Source organism: Salvia splendens, chromosome 11 (assembly GCF_004379255.2).
Source record: "Salvia splendens isolate huo1 chromosome 11, SspV2, whole genome shotgun sequence".
NCBI classification, from domain to species: Eukaryota; Viridiplantae; Streptophyta; class Magnoliopsida; order Lamiales; family Lamiaceae; genus Salvia; species Salvia splendens.
Genome location: NC_056042.1, coordinates 26,920,502 through 26,938,812, shown reverse-complemented (window position 1 = coordinate 26,938,812; position 18,311 = coordinate 26,920,502). Strand labels below are relative to the sequence as shown.

Below are 18,311 nucleotides of genomic sequence, written 5' to 3'. Positions count from 1 at the left end.
ATAATCTCGGCAAATAGAATGAATATAGTCTCACTTGGAACTCTTGAGAAGAAGGGTTATTCTTGCATCTCTGAAAATGGAGTCATGAAGGTTTGCAAGGGAGCAGTGGTGAAGATGATGGCTGAGAGAGGTGGAAGTCTATATTATTTGCAAGCCACTGTGGTGATGGGTGAAGTTAATGCAACTATCAGACAAGACTTGATGGCTTGGCATCTCAAGCTGGGGCACCCGGCTGAAGGGACCTTGAAAGCGATGGCTCAAAAGGGCCTTATTGACATCAGTGGCATGGATAATATGAAGAAATGCCAAGACTGCTTGCTAGGAAAATCCAAGAAGAAGTCCTTTCCAGCAGGTACTCATTCATCATCCTCACCATTAGACTATATTCATTCAGACCTTTGGGGGCCCTCACCAATTAAGAGTTTGGGTGGAGGGAAATACTACATGTCTATTATTGATGACTTTTCAAGGAAGGTATGGGTATTCATCTTAAAAGAAAAATCAGATGCATTCATTACATTCAAGAATTGGTGTAAGGAGTTGGAAAATGAAAGGGGGGCGGTTCCTAAGGTCTTGAGGACTGACAATGGCTTGGAGTACTTGTCCAAGGATTTTGATCAATTTTGCAAGGACAAAGGAATTAAGAGGCACAGGACCGTACCTGCAAATCCTCAACAAAATGGGGTTGCGGAGAGGATGAACCGCACACTCCTTGAAAGGGTCAGATGCTTGCTGTCTTCTTCTGGTGTAAGCAAAAGTTTCTGGGCAGAGGCTGTGACAACAACAGCTTTCTTGATTAACAAATGTCCATCTTCAGCAATTGGAGGCGCAATACCTGATGAGAAATGGCATGGTGCAAGGCCTGACTATTCAAGATTGAAGCCCTTGGGGTGTAGAGCCTTTGCACACTTCAAGCAAGGCAAATTGAATGCAAGGGCCTTGCAGTGCATTATGCTCGGGTATGAGAGAGGTGTTAAGGGATATCGGTTGTGGTGTACTGAACCAGGGAGGCAAAAGGTGTTAATCAGTAGAGATGTTGTATTTCTAGATGACAACATGCCCTATCTGAAGCAAGAAAGTGGTAAGATTCCATATTCTGACTTCGGTGAGTCCAATGATGCTTTGACAGAAGTAAAAAAGAGCACTCATGATGAGGCTAGTGTGGAGAACTATGAGGCAGGTGGAGGAATTTTCACTGATCATGATGATCATGTTGATCATGATCAGCAACCTGATGTTGACATGCCTCAAGACTCCACACCACATGGTCCAGATCCTCCACTTGCTGCAAGAAGGCCAAAAAGGACTATCAGGCCACCAGCAAGGTTTAATGAGTATGAGATGTTGTATTATGCTCTTCATGTTGCTGAGGAGTTGGATGCTACTGAACCAGACTCTTATTCTGAAGCAGTAACTGGAGCAGAGAGAGAACAGTGGATAAGAGCAATGAAAGATGAAGTGGAATCCTTGATTGCTAACAAAACCTGGATCTTGGTTGATAAGGTGGAGTCCAGAAAGCTCATAGGATGCAAGTGGGTCTATAAGAAGAAGCTTGAGGCTGCAAACACTCATACAGTGAGGTTCAAAGCTAGGCTTGTAGCAAAGGGGTACAATAAAAAAGAAGGGATTGATTTCAATGAGGTATATTCCCCTGTTGTGAAACACAATTCCATCCGAGTTCTATTGGCTGTGGCAGCTAGAAAGGGGTGGGAGTTGGAGCAAATGGATGTCAAGACAACATTTTTGAATGGAGACCTTGAAGAAACAATCTACATGGCCCAGCCTCAAGGCTTTGAAGTACCAGGTTCTGAGCATAAAGTATGCATGCTCAAGAAAAGCATCTATGGCCTTAAGCAATCCAGCCGCCAATGGTATTTGAAATTTGGTGAGAGTTTGTCAAGGCTGGGATTTGCTAGATCACCTTATGACAGCTGTGTGTTTGTAAGGAGGCAAGCTAATAAAAATCCCATCTATCTACTCTTATATGTGGACGACATGTTGCTAGCTGGTGAGGATATAAGGGAGATTAAGAGAGTGAAACAGCAGCTGCAGAAGGATTTTGAGATGAAGGATCTTGGGAATGCAAGTAGGATCCTAGGCATGGATATTATTAGAGACAAAGGCAGCAAGAGGCTTTGGCTTTTTCAGACAGATTACATCAACAAGATGTTGAAGAAATTCAGACTTGACAACATGAGAAAGACTTCAACACCAATGCCTATACACTTCAAGTTGAGCAGTGATCAGAAGGCAGAAACTGAAGAAGAAAGAAGGGAGATGGAGTTAATTCCCTACTCTAATATTGTTGGGAGTCTAATGTATCTTATGATATGCACGAGGCCAGATATAGCCCATGCTATCAGCACAACTAGCCGTTACATGGCTTGGTTTAGCAGACAACACTGGAATGCCTTAAAGTGGTCACTGAGGTATCTTGGTGGAGCAAGTAAGCTGGGAATTCTGTTCTCAGGTGGAGGTGAGGTAGAAGAAGAGCCTTTGGTGGGGTATTGTGATTCTGATTATGCCTCAAGCATTGACACTAGAAGGTCTCAGACAGGGTACATTTTTACACTATTTGGATCTGCAATATGCTGGAAGTCGAGCTTGCAGAGTGTAGTTGCGTTGAGCACAACTGAGGCTGAATATATGTCTCTTACATCGGCTGTGAAAGAAAGCAAATGGCTGCTGGGACTTGTGTCAGAATTTGGAGTTGTGCAAGAAGGAGTAACAGTTTTTTGTGACAATAGTGGAGCGATATGCCTTGCAAAACACCAAATGTTTCATGAACGTAGCAAGCACATTGACGTGAGGCTACACTTCATCAGGGATGAGGTTGAAAGTGGTAGAGTGAGGGAGAAGAAGATTGACACCGCACACAACCCGGCTGATATGCTTACAAAGCCTTTAAACAACGACAAGTTTGAATATTGTTGTAGGTTGGTAAGCTTGTGCTCGGTCGAGAGATGAACATTGCCTTGTAGCCAAGGTGGAGATTGTTGTATATTTGGCTATCAAAGCAATAGAGTTGCGTGGAGTGAAGAATAGAATGCATAAGACTCAACCGAGAACAAGCAGGTTTCAAAAGGCGGTTGGAGCTCGGAGCTAACGGCTACTAGCCGTTGGGATCTTTGTTTAGTTAGGAGAAGCTGTAACTGAATCTTGGGTAATTTCTTGATTGCTCTTGTTTGAGAGATGTTAGTATAAGTAGTAGAGAGCAGTTCCTAGTAGTTGTAACTTCACTTGAAATCAAGCTCAATAATACTCACGAAAGTTTTACTCTCCAAAACCCAATTCTTCCTTTTCTCACATTCGAGTTCATACTTGTTGTTGCGTTATTCGATCGAGGCTTTCTACATGAATGTATGCACAATAGCCTAATTACTAAAAAAATGTCACATTTTTACATGTTCATATAATGTTTCAAAATGGCATGCTTAATCATAGAATATTTGCATTATCCAAGCAATTGCCTACTACGATATCGACGTCGTCGGCTTAAATTACCTCAAAACGAGGTCATTCCAACATTCATACAAAACGTTTAATCATTATTGTACTATGTTGCATGCGTAAGTGATACATTTCATCATCGGACATTTGATGATGTTAAATGCGGGCTACGTGTGTCATCTGAGCCATCAATTTAAATTACCTCAAAGCGGGATAGTTACACCATTCATATAAAAAGTTTCACCAAGTTATAAATTGTTTCATCCGGTCTCATAAAGGGTAATTCATTTTACCTTACAGATTCAATATACAACCACCCTATTCATAATGACCCTTACGAGCTCAAACCGACTAAGTCACTGCGATGACATGTTCCACTACTTAGTCCACAATGTAGAAGACTTAGACTCGTTTGCTTCTAGTCATAAATACGTGTAAAACACAAGATAAACGAAAGCAAAATACAATGTGATAAAAATGTTTCTTCTCATTTATTGGATAAAAAGGATAATAGAGTTTTACATACAAAGTAGCTCAAAACATGCTTTGCAGTACATAAACCCTAACAAACATAACAAAAGCAAGTCATTCGACATACAACACAATACATAATCAAACACACATAAGAGTTGGAGAGTTGTATGAGTCCAAAAACAACAAACTGAGCAAAAACAACAGAGCAAGAAACAGAAAATGCAAAAAATTGATCAATCTTGTTTGCCTAGCAAAGTGAGGAGAAAGGCCTTGTAATGGCCAGAAGTTTCCTTGGTGATTGCCTGTTCAAGGCTGTGGCTGTTCCTCTTTAGGTAAACATCCTTTATCCCTTCCAAATCCTTCTCCGCTCGCGACACGATCACTCGTGTCACTGAATCTTCGTCGGTCCCCGCCAATCTTAGAGCCTCACGAATCACCTTCACATTCATATGCAACACTTCAACACATAAACACAGACATAAAAGTACGAATTCAACACCCAAAAACAACATTTGTTACCTTCTCATAATACTTCTGATGATCGGTTATGCAACGAATAGTTGTGTGCAAAGCCACAACATAATCACTAGATGGCTCAACCTTCAAATGCTGCAAAATTTTTTCAATACAAAAGCTCATTTCTTCATCCAAATTTAAGATGGATATGTAATGATAAAAGTTGTTGTACCTTAGTGATTGAGGAGGAATAATCATCTTTATACTTATTCAGAGTTGCTTGGATTTGGAGTTTGCTCCTTGTAGTTATGATTCTGATAACTTCTTCATCACTAAAAGCCTTATTTTGTATAGCATTGTGAAGACAAGCAGCCTCGGAATTCGCTAATTTTGCGTTAATCGCTTCGCCATTGTACCTGTATGTGCCCACCACTCCAACCAGAAGCTGTACAAAAATTTAAATTTTTAGTATTTTTCTTAGTGAAAAATAGAGTAATAAGGTATGTAGAATTAAGGCACCTTTCGCAGGTCTCCTGATGAGTGTTGAGCCAAATCCTCTTCTACGGAGCGGTTGTACCGTTTTTGGTAGGCGCGCTTTATAGCTAGAAGTTCGTCGGGCGAAGAAATGCTTGAGATTTCGATAATAGTGCGATAATCGACCGCCGGTTTTTTCTTGATAGCGACGTTCAAGAGAACTGCTTCGCGATCTTCTGGGTCAAGAATCCATCGGTACATAGCTTTCTGTACATATTATTCAAGTAAGTGATGATCTAACAAAAAAATAGTACGTCATTTTCTTAAAAGAATATGCAGGTCTAGGAAAGTTTATGACGTTTTTGACCGATCTATAATTTTACTCTAAATATTTAGATATTAAGTCGTGTAATTTGCCTATTGATAATGAATAGATGCGACAAATTTCAAGAACAAATAACATTAAGCAACACACATGTACACAATTCAAATATGAGATCATGCCATTAAATATCAATTTTACTCCATTTTATCGTTTCTTTTGCTAGTTAGATCTATCATCCATCATCCCTTTTTCCATTTCACTAATCTGAAATTAGTTTTAACTTTAGCAATTGTAGATCAAAAGACACAGTAAATGCATAATTTGACTTGTCGCATGTAAGTTTCAGCACATGAGATTAACTTATTTCGAGATTGCCCAAAATTCAATAAATTTCTTCATTAAATATTATCTATCCTACAAAACAATAGAGTATATAAAAGGCTTAATTTTATTTAATCCAATCCATCGAACCAACACATGAAATGAAACACATGTACTAAGGATGTTGATAAAAAAATACTATATCGAAGATGATAACAAATTGAAATGTAATACCAAAAATGCATATGATATGATAGTTGGTTGCGTTGAGAAAAAAAGAGAAACCTCAAAATCTCCGGAGAGCTCAGATTCGAGGCGCTTGACAAGATCTTCCTCGTACAATTCCTCGTAGGCTTGTCTGATCAGCTTCCTTTGCAATGCATTTCTCCTTCCTAATACTCCAATCACCGCCTTCTCATCCGTTCCCCATCCTATACACATACAAACTCAAATTAAATCACAACAAAAAAATATGCAAGTTGATCCATCGTTTGATGATACTCCTACATGATTTGAAAAAAAATAGAAATAGGGCCATAAATAAATATTACCATGAAAAGCCTTCTTAAGAGTTTCAGCATCTGCAACAGCTGAATGGTGGTCGGGGAAAACAATGGTAGACATATTAATCGAGCTTGGGAAAATATAAAATGTTATTGCTATACCATTCATTTGTAGGGGTATTTATAGGAGCATGACCAACTCCATGTATTTAATATTGGGCGTAACGCCCTTGTATTTCACCATTTCATAAATTATTATAATAATAGTATGAGATATGGTAGGCCGTTTTGAGTTCTAATCTCCTTATCCCGATTTAAATTACTTTTTGAGATGTTGTAAGAAACGTTAAGCAATAAGTATTTTTTTTATAAAATCTACACTTTAAATTTCTTTTTACTTTATTTATTTATATTTATTGAATACTAAACACAATGTTTTAAGTTAAGCTTGAAAATAAATATCTCACTTAACAAGTGGGGATGGTAGTACTATTATTTTAGGTTGTCGTAGAAAATTGATGTGATCACAATTTTTGGGAGACCGGAGCAATTAAATTGTTCTAGATTTGTTTAGAATGTAGTATTTAATTCGAGTATGTCCTCTCACTAGTATTTGATTAATTTGGAACTTATCAATGTAAAAAATAATTTCATATTAAAATTTATTATTTATACATCTATTATTCAAAATAAACGTCTCCATATATATACTAATAATATGTTCTTACACCTGATAAACTTTTAATACATTGGGATAATATTAACTTACTTTTTAAAAAATTTCATACATTGGGATGAAAAGTATGATCTCTCTTTTTAATTTTGGAGCATATCGCATAATCCCAAATATAAATCTTGAAAATTTTATTTATTGGGATGAGGACAAAGATCGGAATAATATACACCTGTGACCTGTAGATTATTTGAGGGTCACAGTCAGAATTTACAATGAAATTTCAGGATGATTATTGATATTGTATTTATATAGTTTTGTTCGGATTATTAGCAACATATAGTATAATCAATGTGTGCGTGAATAGTTACTACTCCCTCCGTGTTATATAAATAATGACATTTTTTAATTTTTGAATGTCCTATAAAAATATCATATTCTATTTTTGATAATTTTTTTTCTAATAAGATGTGTCTCATTCAACCCTAACAATACTATAATTCCGGAGTATTTTTTTATCAATCTCTTACTTTATTAATTTTGCAATAATTTTTTATGTAATCTCAAATGTCTATATTTATGTGTGACGAAGACGAAGTCACGGAGGGAATATAAAATTAAAAATGTTGGGAAGGCAAGTATTATTGTACATATTATGGGTGTGTCGTGTGTGATGTTTTGGTTGGTGGCGTTGGTGGCGTTATCTACTACTACTACTATTTGAGTGGGATACCTAATTAAATAGTGAATGTACGTGTCATGACTTTGATAAAATAATCAAATAAAATAAAATATAATATATAGTCCTAATATTTGTTGTGTTGACAATCACGAAGGCCGTTTATTCTTTATACTAACTACCACACACTAATTTCAAAAATAAAATACGCCACTATGTATTATCCTATATATATTTGACATTTCATACAATTTCTTATATAAGTGTTAATATAGATTTTTTCAGATTTACAAATTCACATATAGAGATTTGGTTGCCTACTAATTCAACAATAATTCTCCAATTTTGTTTTTTTTTGAAAGAAAACCTCCTAATAATTGTTATTGAATTCATCAAGTTAAAGAATCATTTTACTGTATAATAATTTCCAATAATTATTCCTATATTTTTGCAACTTGCTATTAGCTAATATCTACTGTGTCATCATCTGTCCTTTTCTAAATCAAATAAACAGCAATGTATTCATCTATTATGCATATCATATTTTTCTATTAAATCTATTACTACTTATTTCACCTCGTGTTTCCTAATTTATGAATCATTGTAATGTGATAATATTCGCACGCATTCGCTGCTAATTAATTGCATCAATGTTACTATAGCAAATATATATACTCCATTCCTCCATGATTAGTGGCACTGGTCTCCTTTTTCTTCGTTCATAATTAATTACCACGTTTGCTATTCGTAACTTTTACTAATGAATTTCACATTCTACTAATTCAACTCACTCATATTTTTATTATAGATTAGTAGTAGTATATAAAAGTAGAACTCAAGCCATATTCCACTACATCTATATACATATATAAAAAGGGAGTTTTGGAGAAAATAACAAAAACGCCATTATGAATATTGCAATAAAATAACATAAAAAAATTAACAATAGAAAGAATCAAACGGTTTTAATTTTGCAATCTTCATTCTACAATCAATGCTATTATAATTATTATTATAAATATTGTAACAATAGAAGAGAGTAAACGGTTTTTATTCTACAATCTTCATTATACCATCAATGCTAATTAACATAGAAATAAGAAGGATCATTTGTTGAAGCAAAGAGACTCATCTTTTCATATGCCCTAATAATACAGAAAAACGTAGAGTCAGTAGAAACAAAGCAAATCTCTATAAATACTCATTCGAAAAACAACTTCTTTCCATCAAAACTTCAACAACAAAAATGATTAATGCTGTAGCCGATGGGTTTTTGAGCAATGCAACTTCATATTTGGAGTTACACTGTTTGCTAACGTAATTTTTTTCATGACATCGCATTCCAATGTTAATATTTTTGTTACCTCATGAAACCGTATAGAAGAAGAGGAGGAAAGAGAAAAAGGTAAGGGAAAGAAAGAAATCGATAAAGAACAACGGAAAACACTCCTCCAGAAGATTTGAATGGTGAGTAAAAGATGAGAAGGTGGATATTTTATTTCATTGGAAGATTGTATAAATAGAAGAGGGACATTTCATTGGAAGAGTATATAAAGAGAAGATGGAGATTGCACGCGGCTTATGTTTCTTTTATTTCATTAGAAGAGTGTCATAATTTAAGGATTTAATTAGGATAATACAATTTTGAAATAGCTAATAAATTTATACTATAGTATAAAACTGTAATGCCATGATATTTTCATATTTTGAATATACTATTTCGTTTGTTTTGTTGTAGATGATGATAGATATAAATCAGTTACAATCTATTCTTATGATTATGGAACCATCCCTATAATTATGGAATTCAAATTTAGAAACGAAACAATTCTTTAAAATTTGTTAACAGATTACAACATTGTATTCGTGGATTCAATTATAATTTGAAAATTAATTATAGAATAATTACTTGAATGACTTAGATTTTTAAGTATAATGTCATTAATATCAAAAGCTACATAATATGTATAAATTCCAATGTAACTGTGACTACTTAGTTTGTATATCTCGGTTAGACAAGCAATACACGTTCAGTGATTATTTTATACTGAATATTGATTGAGGTTTCAATATCCCCATGATCTTAAAGTCTCTACATTGGTGTTGAAGTATTTTATACAATTATTATAAAAATCCATAATGATATTTACGGACATTTAATATTGCTATTGATTGGTATTTATAAGTATGAGGAATAACGACCTTTTATTGTATGAGTATGAGAATTAACCGAAAAGTTGTAAAGTAAATTTGAGATTATTGCTTCAATGGCCTTCCATTTCATTTTCCAAAATTTATTATACATTTATTCGTTACTCATTTCATAGAAATACAATGGCGGAAATTATTGTCATTCATTTTCCAAAATTTGATAAACAATGTAACGCTTAGGTTTTAATTTTTGGGAAATTAAAAGGTTTTAAATTTTTTATTAATAGGTGAAGAAAGTGAAAAAGTTTTGAGAAGTTATCTTCTATTTTTTTGACTATACATATATGACATTTGGTAATTTATCCACTCACATATTTTTTTCATCACGTTTTTCACTCCCTCCATATTTTCCAATACTCTTCATATTGTTTAACATGAAGTTATGATATTCTTTTTATTTTTTTTCTATTATTAAAGTTTGTTTTAAAGTGACGAACAAAGTAAAATTGAACTGGGACGGAGGGAGAATTTTATTGATATTTGGCTCATTTGTTGGTCATGATAAGTATATTTTAATGTTAAGGGTGTAGGTTTCAAGGTTTGAGTTTTTAGTGTATAGGGTAACTATATTGCAATGAAATGAAGCTTGACTTTAAATGGATACAAAATACAAAAAAGATTACTCACAATTTTGTGACAATATTATTTTGCGTCGATGCGTTTATAATTCAAAATACAATTGTAAAACCGTTTTGAGGTTTGAAAAGCCATCGTCTAATTTTAAAACTTGCAATACTATCAATTTGTTTTCCGAATCAAAACTTGATCTTGTGCATTAAAACCTAAGATTATTTCAAATACATTATTTAAATAATGAAGTTACAATTTTGTATTCGTGAAGAAAACAAAATTACTTGATTTTTTAGCATAATATCATTGATAAAAGCTATACTATTTTAAATGGGTACATAAGTACTATACTCCAAAATAAAATAAATTAACTCAATATATACATGTAAAATAATCATGCATCAAATAATAAATTAACTGAAAGGTACATTTTAAAATAAATCTTATCAAATTAGTACTGTAGTACAATGTATTCAACATAAATTCGTGGATTAGTATAATTGAAAATGTTGATGATTGAATAAGAACGTGATATCGTCTCTATATTTTGAATTGTTTCATAATAAAACAAACACGGAATTAGTTAGAACTAATATATTTAATTTTTAAATTGTATAAAATCAAAATGATTTTTATAATATAGTACTATAAGTTGATTTAATTATATAATAATTTATTTGTTTTTTTTATCTTTAACCCAAAAATATAACTAAATGATTAAAAAAACTACACACAAGATTAGGATTTTAGATTTTTTAATGTTAATAATTAGTTTTATTTCAAAAATAAGAAAAAGAGGAAGGAAAGGGGAAGAGAAAGAAATCCATGAAAAAGAACGATAGAGGCAAAAAACACATAAATTTAAAGTTAAACAATTAATACTTTGTTTATTTTATAAAATTGGATTGAGTGGGCTTTGAACGGTTCATCTATTCGAATAATTTAGCTTATGCGTTTAAATGAATCAATTCTAATTCATAATGACTTATAATTAGTAGATACATTAGATTTATTTATCATATACTTTTTAGCAAAATCATTTTTTAAATAAGGGCGAAGAAAATGAAATGGATCGTGCATAGCACGGGTGTGATACTAGTTTTTTTAAAACTCGAGTTGGGTCAAACCGTGCCAATTAATCGTAGACAAATGGAGTAGTTAAACATATACTTGGACAACATGATCAACAAAAAATATATTCATAGAAATACGAGTTTTGAATCTTAATAATGTTAAATGTCAACGAATTTATAAACTTAACCAAAAAAATTATAACAACAATACAAAATTAATTGAAATCATCATTTCTATTTAATCTTTTAAAATATGAAACATCATTTTTTTACTTTTATAAAGTGCATATTAATATATTATGTTAGAAAAAAATTAGGAATGTTGATTGTTGAATATACTAAAATACTAGAGTATAATTTATTCAAAAAGTTAGAATACAAAATTAAACTATAGTACTAATATTTTAAAATTCATACATAATTGTATTTACTTAAATTATAAGTATAAGAACTTCATTCGTTAGTTTCTATATTTGTCAAATATTTTGCTAATATTGTTTTATAAGCAGTCTTTAATTTGTTAAAAGAAAAGTAAATGAAAGAGTTATGTTCTTCAACAAATTGATGTAAAATTTAACAAAGAACAATGATGTAGTACAAACAAGTTCTTGATTCAAAAGAGTGTAAAGAGGCTCTAAAGCAAGTGATCCTCGTAGAACGTAGTCTATAATTTAAATTGTTAGCCATTATTTTACACTCTTTTGTATCAAGAATATATCGATATAGTATAACTTTCTGAATTTATTAAATTAAGTAAGTTGCCAATCTAAAATGGAGTACTATAATTTAAAGAGCATTCTATCGACTTGAAATAGTTTTTTTTTTCCTATACAAAGTTCAACATACTAAATTAACCACCAGCCTCGTATAACAAAAATAGCAGTTGTTGATGAAAAAATCTCACTGAAATGAGCCGTACCATGTTTATCGAATCTCACACACCAAAAACATTACGCCCCGAAGCCTTATTACTTCAACTTATTTTCTTTTAGGACGCGTTCGGTTTGGCGGATTTCTCCAAAAATTGATTTATTTCTGCCCATTTATGTTGTTCGGTGTGTGTTGTTTCTTTAGTATGGCCCCACATAAATGAGGATGCTTGTATGTCTCTTAAATGACATTAATAAAGTCTAATGAACAAGCGTGTTCTCAATTTTTGAACAAGAACTAAACAAAAAAAATGAGAAGTAGCCCTTCCCAAATTACCCCTATCAGCTATTTCCCCCCTTTCCCGTCACTCATTTGAACCTTCCAGATTTGTTGAAATCCCTAACCCTAGCCAAGCGGTGGCGTCGAATCTCTCATCCCGTTTCCAAGCTTTGATTCTGTGTTTGGTTGAATTCGGATACCAGTCTCTAGTACCCCGCGATTAAACGTCGATATTTTTCGGACTATCAGGTGACGAGGGAATTTGGGTTTGTGATACGTTGCAGGAAAACCAACATAGCTACACCTACGAGTATCAAGAAACGGAGCACTTACAGAGGTACATACTGCCCCTTCGGGTTGACCATCTTCGGTTTGCAATTGAGCTTGAATTTGTAATGAAAATTGCGTGCTTTGTTTTGCTAACTTCAGTAAGTGGGGTGCTTTGATTATCTAGCCCGCCATAATATGCTCCTTTGAGTTACATATAATTTTGAATTTAATTCCACCATTCCCTTTCTTCTTTTGTTTTGCCCTTAATGTTTTTTGAATGTGTGCATATGTATCATATAGAAAGAGTAGTCAGGTACTTATTTGGTGATCAGCCTACCAAACATTTTACACTACCATTGCGCCATAGCCACGATGAGAACTCCAGTTAATTCCGCGAGATTACTAATGATGCTTGAAGACATCATGCTATTATACCGGGTAGAGAGCACAATTCTCATACAACATTACATCAGACCTTGCACAAACCGTTGAACATGCAAGGCAGTACAACTTGATAAGTAGGGTTCCTCAGCAATTGATACACTTGGAACGACTCATTAATGTCACTGATGTTGACTGCATAGCAAACTTAAGAATGGATCACAACACATTTGGGAAGTTGTGTCGCATCCTCACTAAGCAGGGAGGCTTGAGAACAGGGAAATGCTTAGGCATTGAAGAACAAGTGGCGATTTTTTTGGGCGTCTTAGCGTATCACAATAAAAATCACGTTGTTCGTTTCATTTTTTTAGGTCCAATTCTACAGTGTCCCACTACATGAACAAGGTTTTGGGGGCTGTTTTGAGTCTCCACAAAGTGTTATTGACGAAGCCTACACCCGTGCCGGATGATTGCATTGATCACAGATGGAAATGGTTCAAGGTATTTAATCTTTCCTCCGACAATGTCTAACTTGTTTCAAGCACGGTTTCTGTAAATGTTTGTAAACGGTTGTTGTTCTTGTAGGGCTGTCTCGGTGCACTCGACGGTACACACATCAAAGTACTGGTTAACAACAGTGACAAACCGCGTTATCGCACGCGAAAGGGGTCTATTGCAACGAACACATTGGCTGTTTGCTATCGCAATATGCAGTTTGTTTATTTCCTACCTGGTTGGGAAGGGTCCGCCGGCGATTCTCGTGTACTCAAGGTTTCTGTGGCGCGACCCAACGGCCTAAGAGTTCCACAGGGTATGCAGCCTGGTAGGGTATGCAGCCTGGTCTATCGTTGTTCTGAGGGCATTGGATGTTATTTTTGTGCGTGCTTTCAGGTATTGGGTTTAACTATGTTTGCAATCTCATTAATCTGTGGACCGTTTCAGTAGATGATTCCGCGGGGCATGGACGGGCATGTTTAAATGATTCCATTAGATGACCAAGAGTGTCTTTTATTTCTCTTGCTTGTTTTGAGGCTTGCAATATATTTTCAAACCAAGTCCATTAAATAAATGCTTTAAGAATCAGTGCAATAGCAATACTTACGATTTAATTACATTATTCATTTTATACAAGGATGCAGCGGTTAGAATTCGGATTGGAGGTTGGGTTTTTGCTTCGGGGCGTTGAATTATTTCAGCACTTATTTGTGCCATTGCTGTGGGGATTAGTGTGCATTCAAAAGAAGAGTAACAGTGTGAGAAGCACATAAGTATAGCATATGCATCACTTCATACAATAGGAGCTGTACAAACTGCTCGATAGAGCGCATAGTCATCAAAGGTTCATATCCTAATACACGCTAGCTACATCCAAAATATGCGTTTGCGATCTAATTACCATTTTGCATCAGTTTGCCCCAACCGATAAAGGTAGCAACAAAAGGCACGCAATTCACCATTAATCTCATTTCACATTACTTTCTGATTCTCCTCGATAAGCTTCAACAGGTATCCAAGACGAGCGCCAGCTCTCATTCCCATGAATACCTCAAGCTGCTGCGGCTTGTCGCTTAAGATGTTGCACAGTTCGTACCTTTGATCGAGCGTGAGGCCTTCCACAATTTTCAGCTTGTCGAAAACATCTTGCTTAGCCTTTCCAAGATTGAATTCATAGTCGATTCTCGATGAAATCACCTCGAGGCGAGCGTTCGTCTCATCATGCAGATTTGAGAGGAATTCCATAAGTGCTGCATCGGCTCCACCGTGTTTGCGCTTCTGACTCCCGCCGGACTTGTTGATGGAAGCTTGTTTGCCATTGTTACCGGAGCTGTAGCCTTCAAAGCCCGACGCCTGTGACAGATGAACCACATTGTCGGAATCATGGTCTTCGAAGCCTGGGAACTCGTTCTCATTGACCTCGCTACCACTTGGGCCACTGCACCGAATCATCAACTTGTTCTGCCCCTGCACCGCTAGCACGATCCTTTCCAAAAATGGCCTTCCATGTTTCCCATAACGGCCATGACTTGGCCCGCGTGAACTTCGCATCCTTATCAGCCTACAGAGTCACACGATGACATCAAAATACAAGCATCAAATACCAGGGTGTTGCAATTTTTGTGCTGATCTATTGGTCGAAACTGAGAGATCTAAGCACCCAAATAAACATATTCAATACCTGGACGATTGCCTCCCACTGATCGTCATCGCATTCGATCATATATTTCCCATCCGAATTGAATCCCACGCCACTCCGGCCTAGTATTTTTGTCAGGCTTGTGTAGCTCTTCTTCCACACGCTTATCCTGGAGGTGATATGGGGCGTGCCTTTGAGATCGGTATTCGGAAATTCCTTGCGTAGACTGTCCTCAATCTTACCCAAATACCCAGTACGAAAGCCATTGTTGGATTTCCATCCTTGAGCAAGTAGCTCAAGCATTGATGCAGCCAATATCTCCTCTTCTCGGGCACTCCATATCCTCCGGGTTCGATCACCTTTTTTGAAATTTCCGCGGCTGAGTGTCTGTGTTTACTGTCCAGGCACATAAACGATGAGAACAATGTCAAACTGATGAATACAATACCCCACCATTAGGGGAAGAGTAGCCTAAGCGAGTGACAAACCATGGGATGGTATTCCTAGCGACCGAACTCCACTACGGCATGTGGGATCAGCCATGATACCTAATTCAAAAGGCACAAATTTAACCAACTCAGAAATGAACACATATTATTGAAGAAGGCATTCTCATATTCCTTTCCCAAATTTGAGTTAACACAAATGAAGAACACAATTATGAAACAGAGTTCAATCATGCACTTGAATTACATCTATTCAAAAACAGAGTCGGGAACAATACATCATTCCATCACACAACCATATAATCAAAGCAAAGAATAAACTAAAAACAGAATAAACGAGTTCCTACCCCTCAACCAAAATGTATAACATCAATGTAGGGAACCAAAATAAACGGCTGAACTACAATTGAGCTTGCATAGAGCGAAAGAGTATTTCAGCCTGGCGGTTTTCGACTGGTCAATATCAAGCACAAATAGAGCGACGATAACAATACCCAGTGTGAAAATGTTGTTCCAACTATATATATGACAAGCTCGATCGAAAATATTTCTAATTACCTCGTACTGCAGCCTGAGAGCTCTCCGAATTGAGATGTCCTTCACGTTTTTCCTACCTCTATTTGAAGTGGTGTGAAACTAAGGTTTGCGTACATTTGAATGCGTCTTATTGCGGATGCGCGGGAGATGAAATTTTGCTGCGTGTAAATGGTCAATGTTGGCTGTTAGCAATAGAAGTGGGACCCCTCGAATACGTGTGGTGAATGAATTTCCATAAATTAAAGTAGTCAATGAAATTGGATGAGCTGTCAATAAGTTCCATTAATAAATTGAGCTATGTCCTTTCCTTTTTTTATATCTATTCCGCAAAAGGAGGTGGATATATGTCAAATCTAGCATCTAATACTCACATTATTTAAGTAGGCTAATACCCTACTTCAGATAGATGTATTCAAGTCAAATAAGCAGATACATGAGGAAATAATCCCACCTACGCATAGTCTCATAAAGGGGGGGATAAAGAAGTTGCTTGGGGCATTTTTTCGGTGGTGAGTGAGCTGTGATAAATACACATTCCAACAGCCCAAGAACAGTGAGATGAAATGAGTATGTGGCCAGTGAAATGATGCAGGGAAGTAGATAACAGTCTTTCAAACTAATGAATGTACAACCTCTATTTAATAGCAGCCTCGCACCACGAAGAATCACACTACTTGCATTCCATTCCTTCCATCACTAACACTATGTTTATTCCTCAACAGGCTGTGTATCTGTACTACGACAACTGGACCCTGGAGATCGATGAGATTGTACTAAACATGATCATCAAGCTGAAAAGGGAGACCCAATGGAAGTTCGATGAGTTTCCATCTTGGTTCGTACTGACGGTGCAACACGCAGTGCAGACTAAAACCAACATTCTGCTGACCGAGGTGGACATCAAACAACGTCTCGACTTCCTGAAGCAGAGGTACACCACCTTCAAGGAGGTAGTGGGTTACAAAGGCGTATCGTATGACGTGGAGGCTAAGTTTGTGCGTGTGCCTGATGAGATATGGGTGGAAATTATGAAGGTAAGTATGCTCATTTATGTTTTATACAGTGTGCGTGCAACTCCTGATCAATGATACTTGTGTAGAAAACTCTATTTGCGGCAGCGTACTACCACCGAGATAATCCCCACTTCTCGCAGTTGGCATGTTTGTACGGAATGGACGACATCAAGAAGGAAAGAGAAGTTTCTGTGATAGTGCTTTCTGACTGCACCGAGGAGATCCCTACTGATGAATCGAGCTGTTACGAGGTTAGTGGATTCAAAGCAGAGGTGAACTCGCCAGGTATTGTCCCCCCTCAAACGGTTCGACGTAAACTATTTGCGGCAGATGTCGCACCTCAAGTTGATCAGGAGTCAACCAATGACATGGGCATGTATTTCATAGACATTGGCTCGGATGGGAGCCTGGTAACTCGCCTTGAGACAGGCCGGGTTTTGCCGAAGCCAGATGCAGCGAAGACAGAACAAGCTGGTCCCTCTACTCGATCCCCCAATGCGAGTTCTGTTGCGTCAAACTCGCCTCTCCGTTGGTGGCCACACAATATAAGACGTCCCAATTTCTAACTAAGTCATATAGTGATGACTAGGTCCTAAACTCTGCTATGCTAGCATATATAGTAATGCCATGGAATTGCATCTCATTTAGCCGGACCTACGTTTTGGAAGGTGGACAAAAATCCATAGTATTGTAATAGGTAGAGCACCGTGTTTTGGTTTGATGTACGGAGTCGCCCGTCGACTGTTGGTGCTCTGTTTATGAACTAAAAATATGCATATTAGGTGATGTTTATGTATGCACTTGATGATGGCAGCTGCTCTGTTATAGATGTAGCAGCATACACTCACATTTTTACATGCCGAGTAGTATGCATTAGAAGCAACCACATGCTGACCAAGCACGATGTATGCACATTAATACGCACTATACACATAGAAGGCCGGTATATGCCAACAATTACATTAGCCATGACATAGATTTTAAACCCCAATTTTCAAGAGCCATTGCGTTTCTAGCCGATTAGCATCAGGGCATATCAGATATGTGCAGCCCTCGGCATTCCCATGAATACCCCTAGGCGCTGAGATGTATCGCTTAGGATGTTGTACACTCCATAACATTGCGCAAGCGCGAGGCCTTCCACCGTGCAAATCGTATAAAACACATTTTTG

At 36.2% G+C, this 18,311-nt stretch overlaps 3 protein-coding genes and 1 long non-coding RNA gene across 11 annotated transcripts; 2 read left to right on the top strand and 2 right to left on the bottom strand.

The window, feature by feature from the left end:
• Window positions 1–3,917: 3,917 nt before the first annotated feature.
• On the bottom strand, window positions 3,918–6,140 carry LOC121755689 (annexin-like protein RJ4). Its single transcript, XM_042151039.1, has 6 exons — window positions 6,052–6,140; window positions 5,786–5,931; window positions 4,900–5,121; window positions 4,613–4,825; window positions 4,444–4,533; window positions 3,918–4,361 (listed from the first exon to the last, which is right to left on the bottom strand). The coding sequence occupies exons 1-6, from the start codon at window positions 6,122–6,124 to the stop codon at window positions 4,158–4,160; spliced, it is 948 nt and encodes a 315-aa protein (XP_042006973.1). The 5' UTR covers window positions 6,125–6,140; the 3' UTR covers window positions 3,918–4,157.
• A 6,225-nt stretch (window positions 6,141–12,365) lies between these two features.
• On the top strand, window positions 12,366–14,092 carry LOC121755714. The gene is made up of 2 exons (XR_006040849.1): window positions 12,366–13,510; window positions 13,595–14,092. It is a non-coding gene; the product is annotated as an uncharacterized LOC121755714 (long non-coding RNA).
• Window positions 14,093–14,267: 175 nt separating this feature from the next.
• On the bottom strand, window positions 14,268–16,219 carry LOC121755704. Of its 4 annotated transcripts, none has more exons than XM_042151066.1 (4): window positions 16,148–16,219; window positions 15,632–15,691; window positions 15,186–15,539; window positions 14,268–15,065 (listed from the first exon to the last, which is right to left on the bottom strand). In XM_042151066.1, exons 3-4 carry the CDS (start codon window positions 15,212–15,214, stop codon window positions 14,477–14,479), a joined length of 618 nt encoding a protein of 205 aa, XP_042007000.1. In that variant the 5' UTR covers window positions 15,215–15,539; window positions 15,632–15,691; window positions 16,148–16,219; the 3' UTR covers window positions 14,268–14,476. The 4 variants fall into 4 exon arrangements, with proteins under 4 accessions (XP_042007000.1, XP_042007001.1, XP_042007002.1 ...); XM_042151067.1 differs by having other exon boundaries at window positions 15,937–16,191; XM_042151068.1 differs by lacking the exon at window positions 15,632–15,691 and having other exon boundaries at window positions 16,148–16,212.
• Window positions 16,220–16,472: 253 nt separating this feature from the next.
• LOC121755694 lies at window positions 16,473–17,952 on the top strand. Of its 5 annotated transcripts, none has more exons than XM_042151049.1 (3): window positions 16,475–17,160; window positions 17,226–17,424; window positions 17,527–17,952. In XM_042151049.1, exons 1-3 carry the CDS (start codon window positions 16,750–16,752, stop codon window positions 17,703–17,705), a joined length of 789 nt encoding a protein of 262 aa, XP_042006983.1. In that variant the 5' UTR covers window positions 16,475–16,749; the 3' UTR covers window positions 17,706–17,952. The 5 variants fall into 5 exon arrangements, with proteins under 5 accessions (XP_042006980.1, XP_042006983.1, XP_042006981.1 ...); XM_042151047.1 differs by having other exon boundaries at window positions 16,478–16,718; window positions 16,849–17,160; window positions 17,226–17,952; XM_042151048.1 differs by having other exon boundaries at window positions 16,478–16,751; window positions 16,849–17,160; window positions 17,226–17,952.
• Window positions 17,953–18,311: the final 359 nt, after the last annotated feature.

Excerpts from the sequence above, each read along its gene's own strand:
- LOC121755689 (XM_042151039.1), bottom strand. The coding sequence starts at position 6,124 with ATGTCTACCATTGTTTTCCCCGACCACCATTCAGCTGTTGCAGATGCT. Across the intron at positions 4,534-4,612 it reads ATTCCTCCTCAATCACTAAG|CATTTGAAGGTTGAGCCATC; the intron begins GTACAACAACTT and ends AAAATTTTGCAG. Across the intron at positions 4,362-4,443 it reads ATCAGAAGTATTATGAGAAG|GTGATTCGTGAGGCTCTAAG; the intron begins GTAACAAATGTT and ends ATGAATGTGAAG.
- LOC121755704 (XM_042151066.1), bottom strand. The coding sequence starts at position 15,214 with ATGACGATCAGTGGGAGGCAATCGTCCAG. Across the intron at positions 15,066-15,185 it reads AGTGGGAGGCAATCGTCCAG|GCTGATAAGGATGCGAAGTT; the intron begins GTATTGAATATG and ends GTGACTCTGTAG.
- LOC121755694 (XM_042151045.1), top strand. The coding sequence starts at position 16,750 with ATGTACAACCTCTATTTAATAGCAGCCTCGCACCACGAAGAATCACAC. Across the intron at positions 17,161-17,225 it reads TATGGGTGGAAATTATGAAG|AAAACTCTATTTGCGGCAGC; the intron begins GTAAGTATGCTC and ends ATACTTGTGTAG.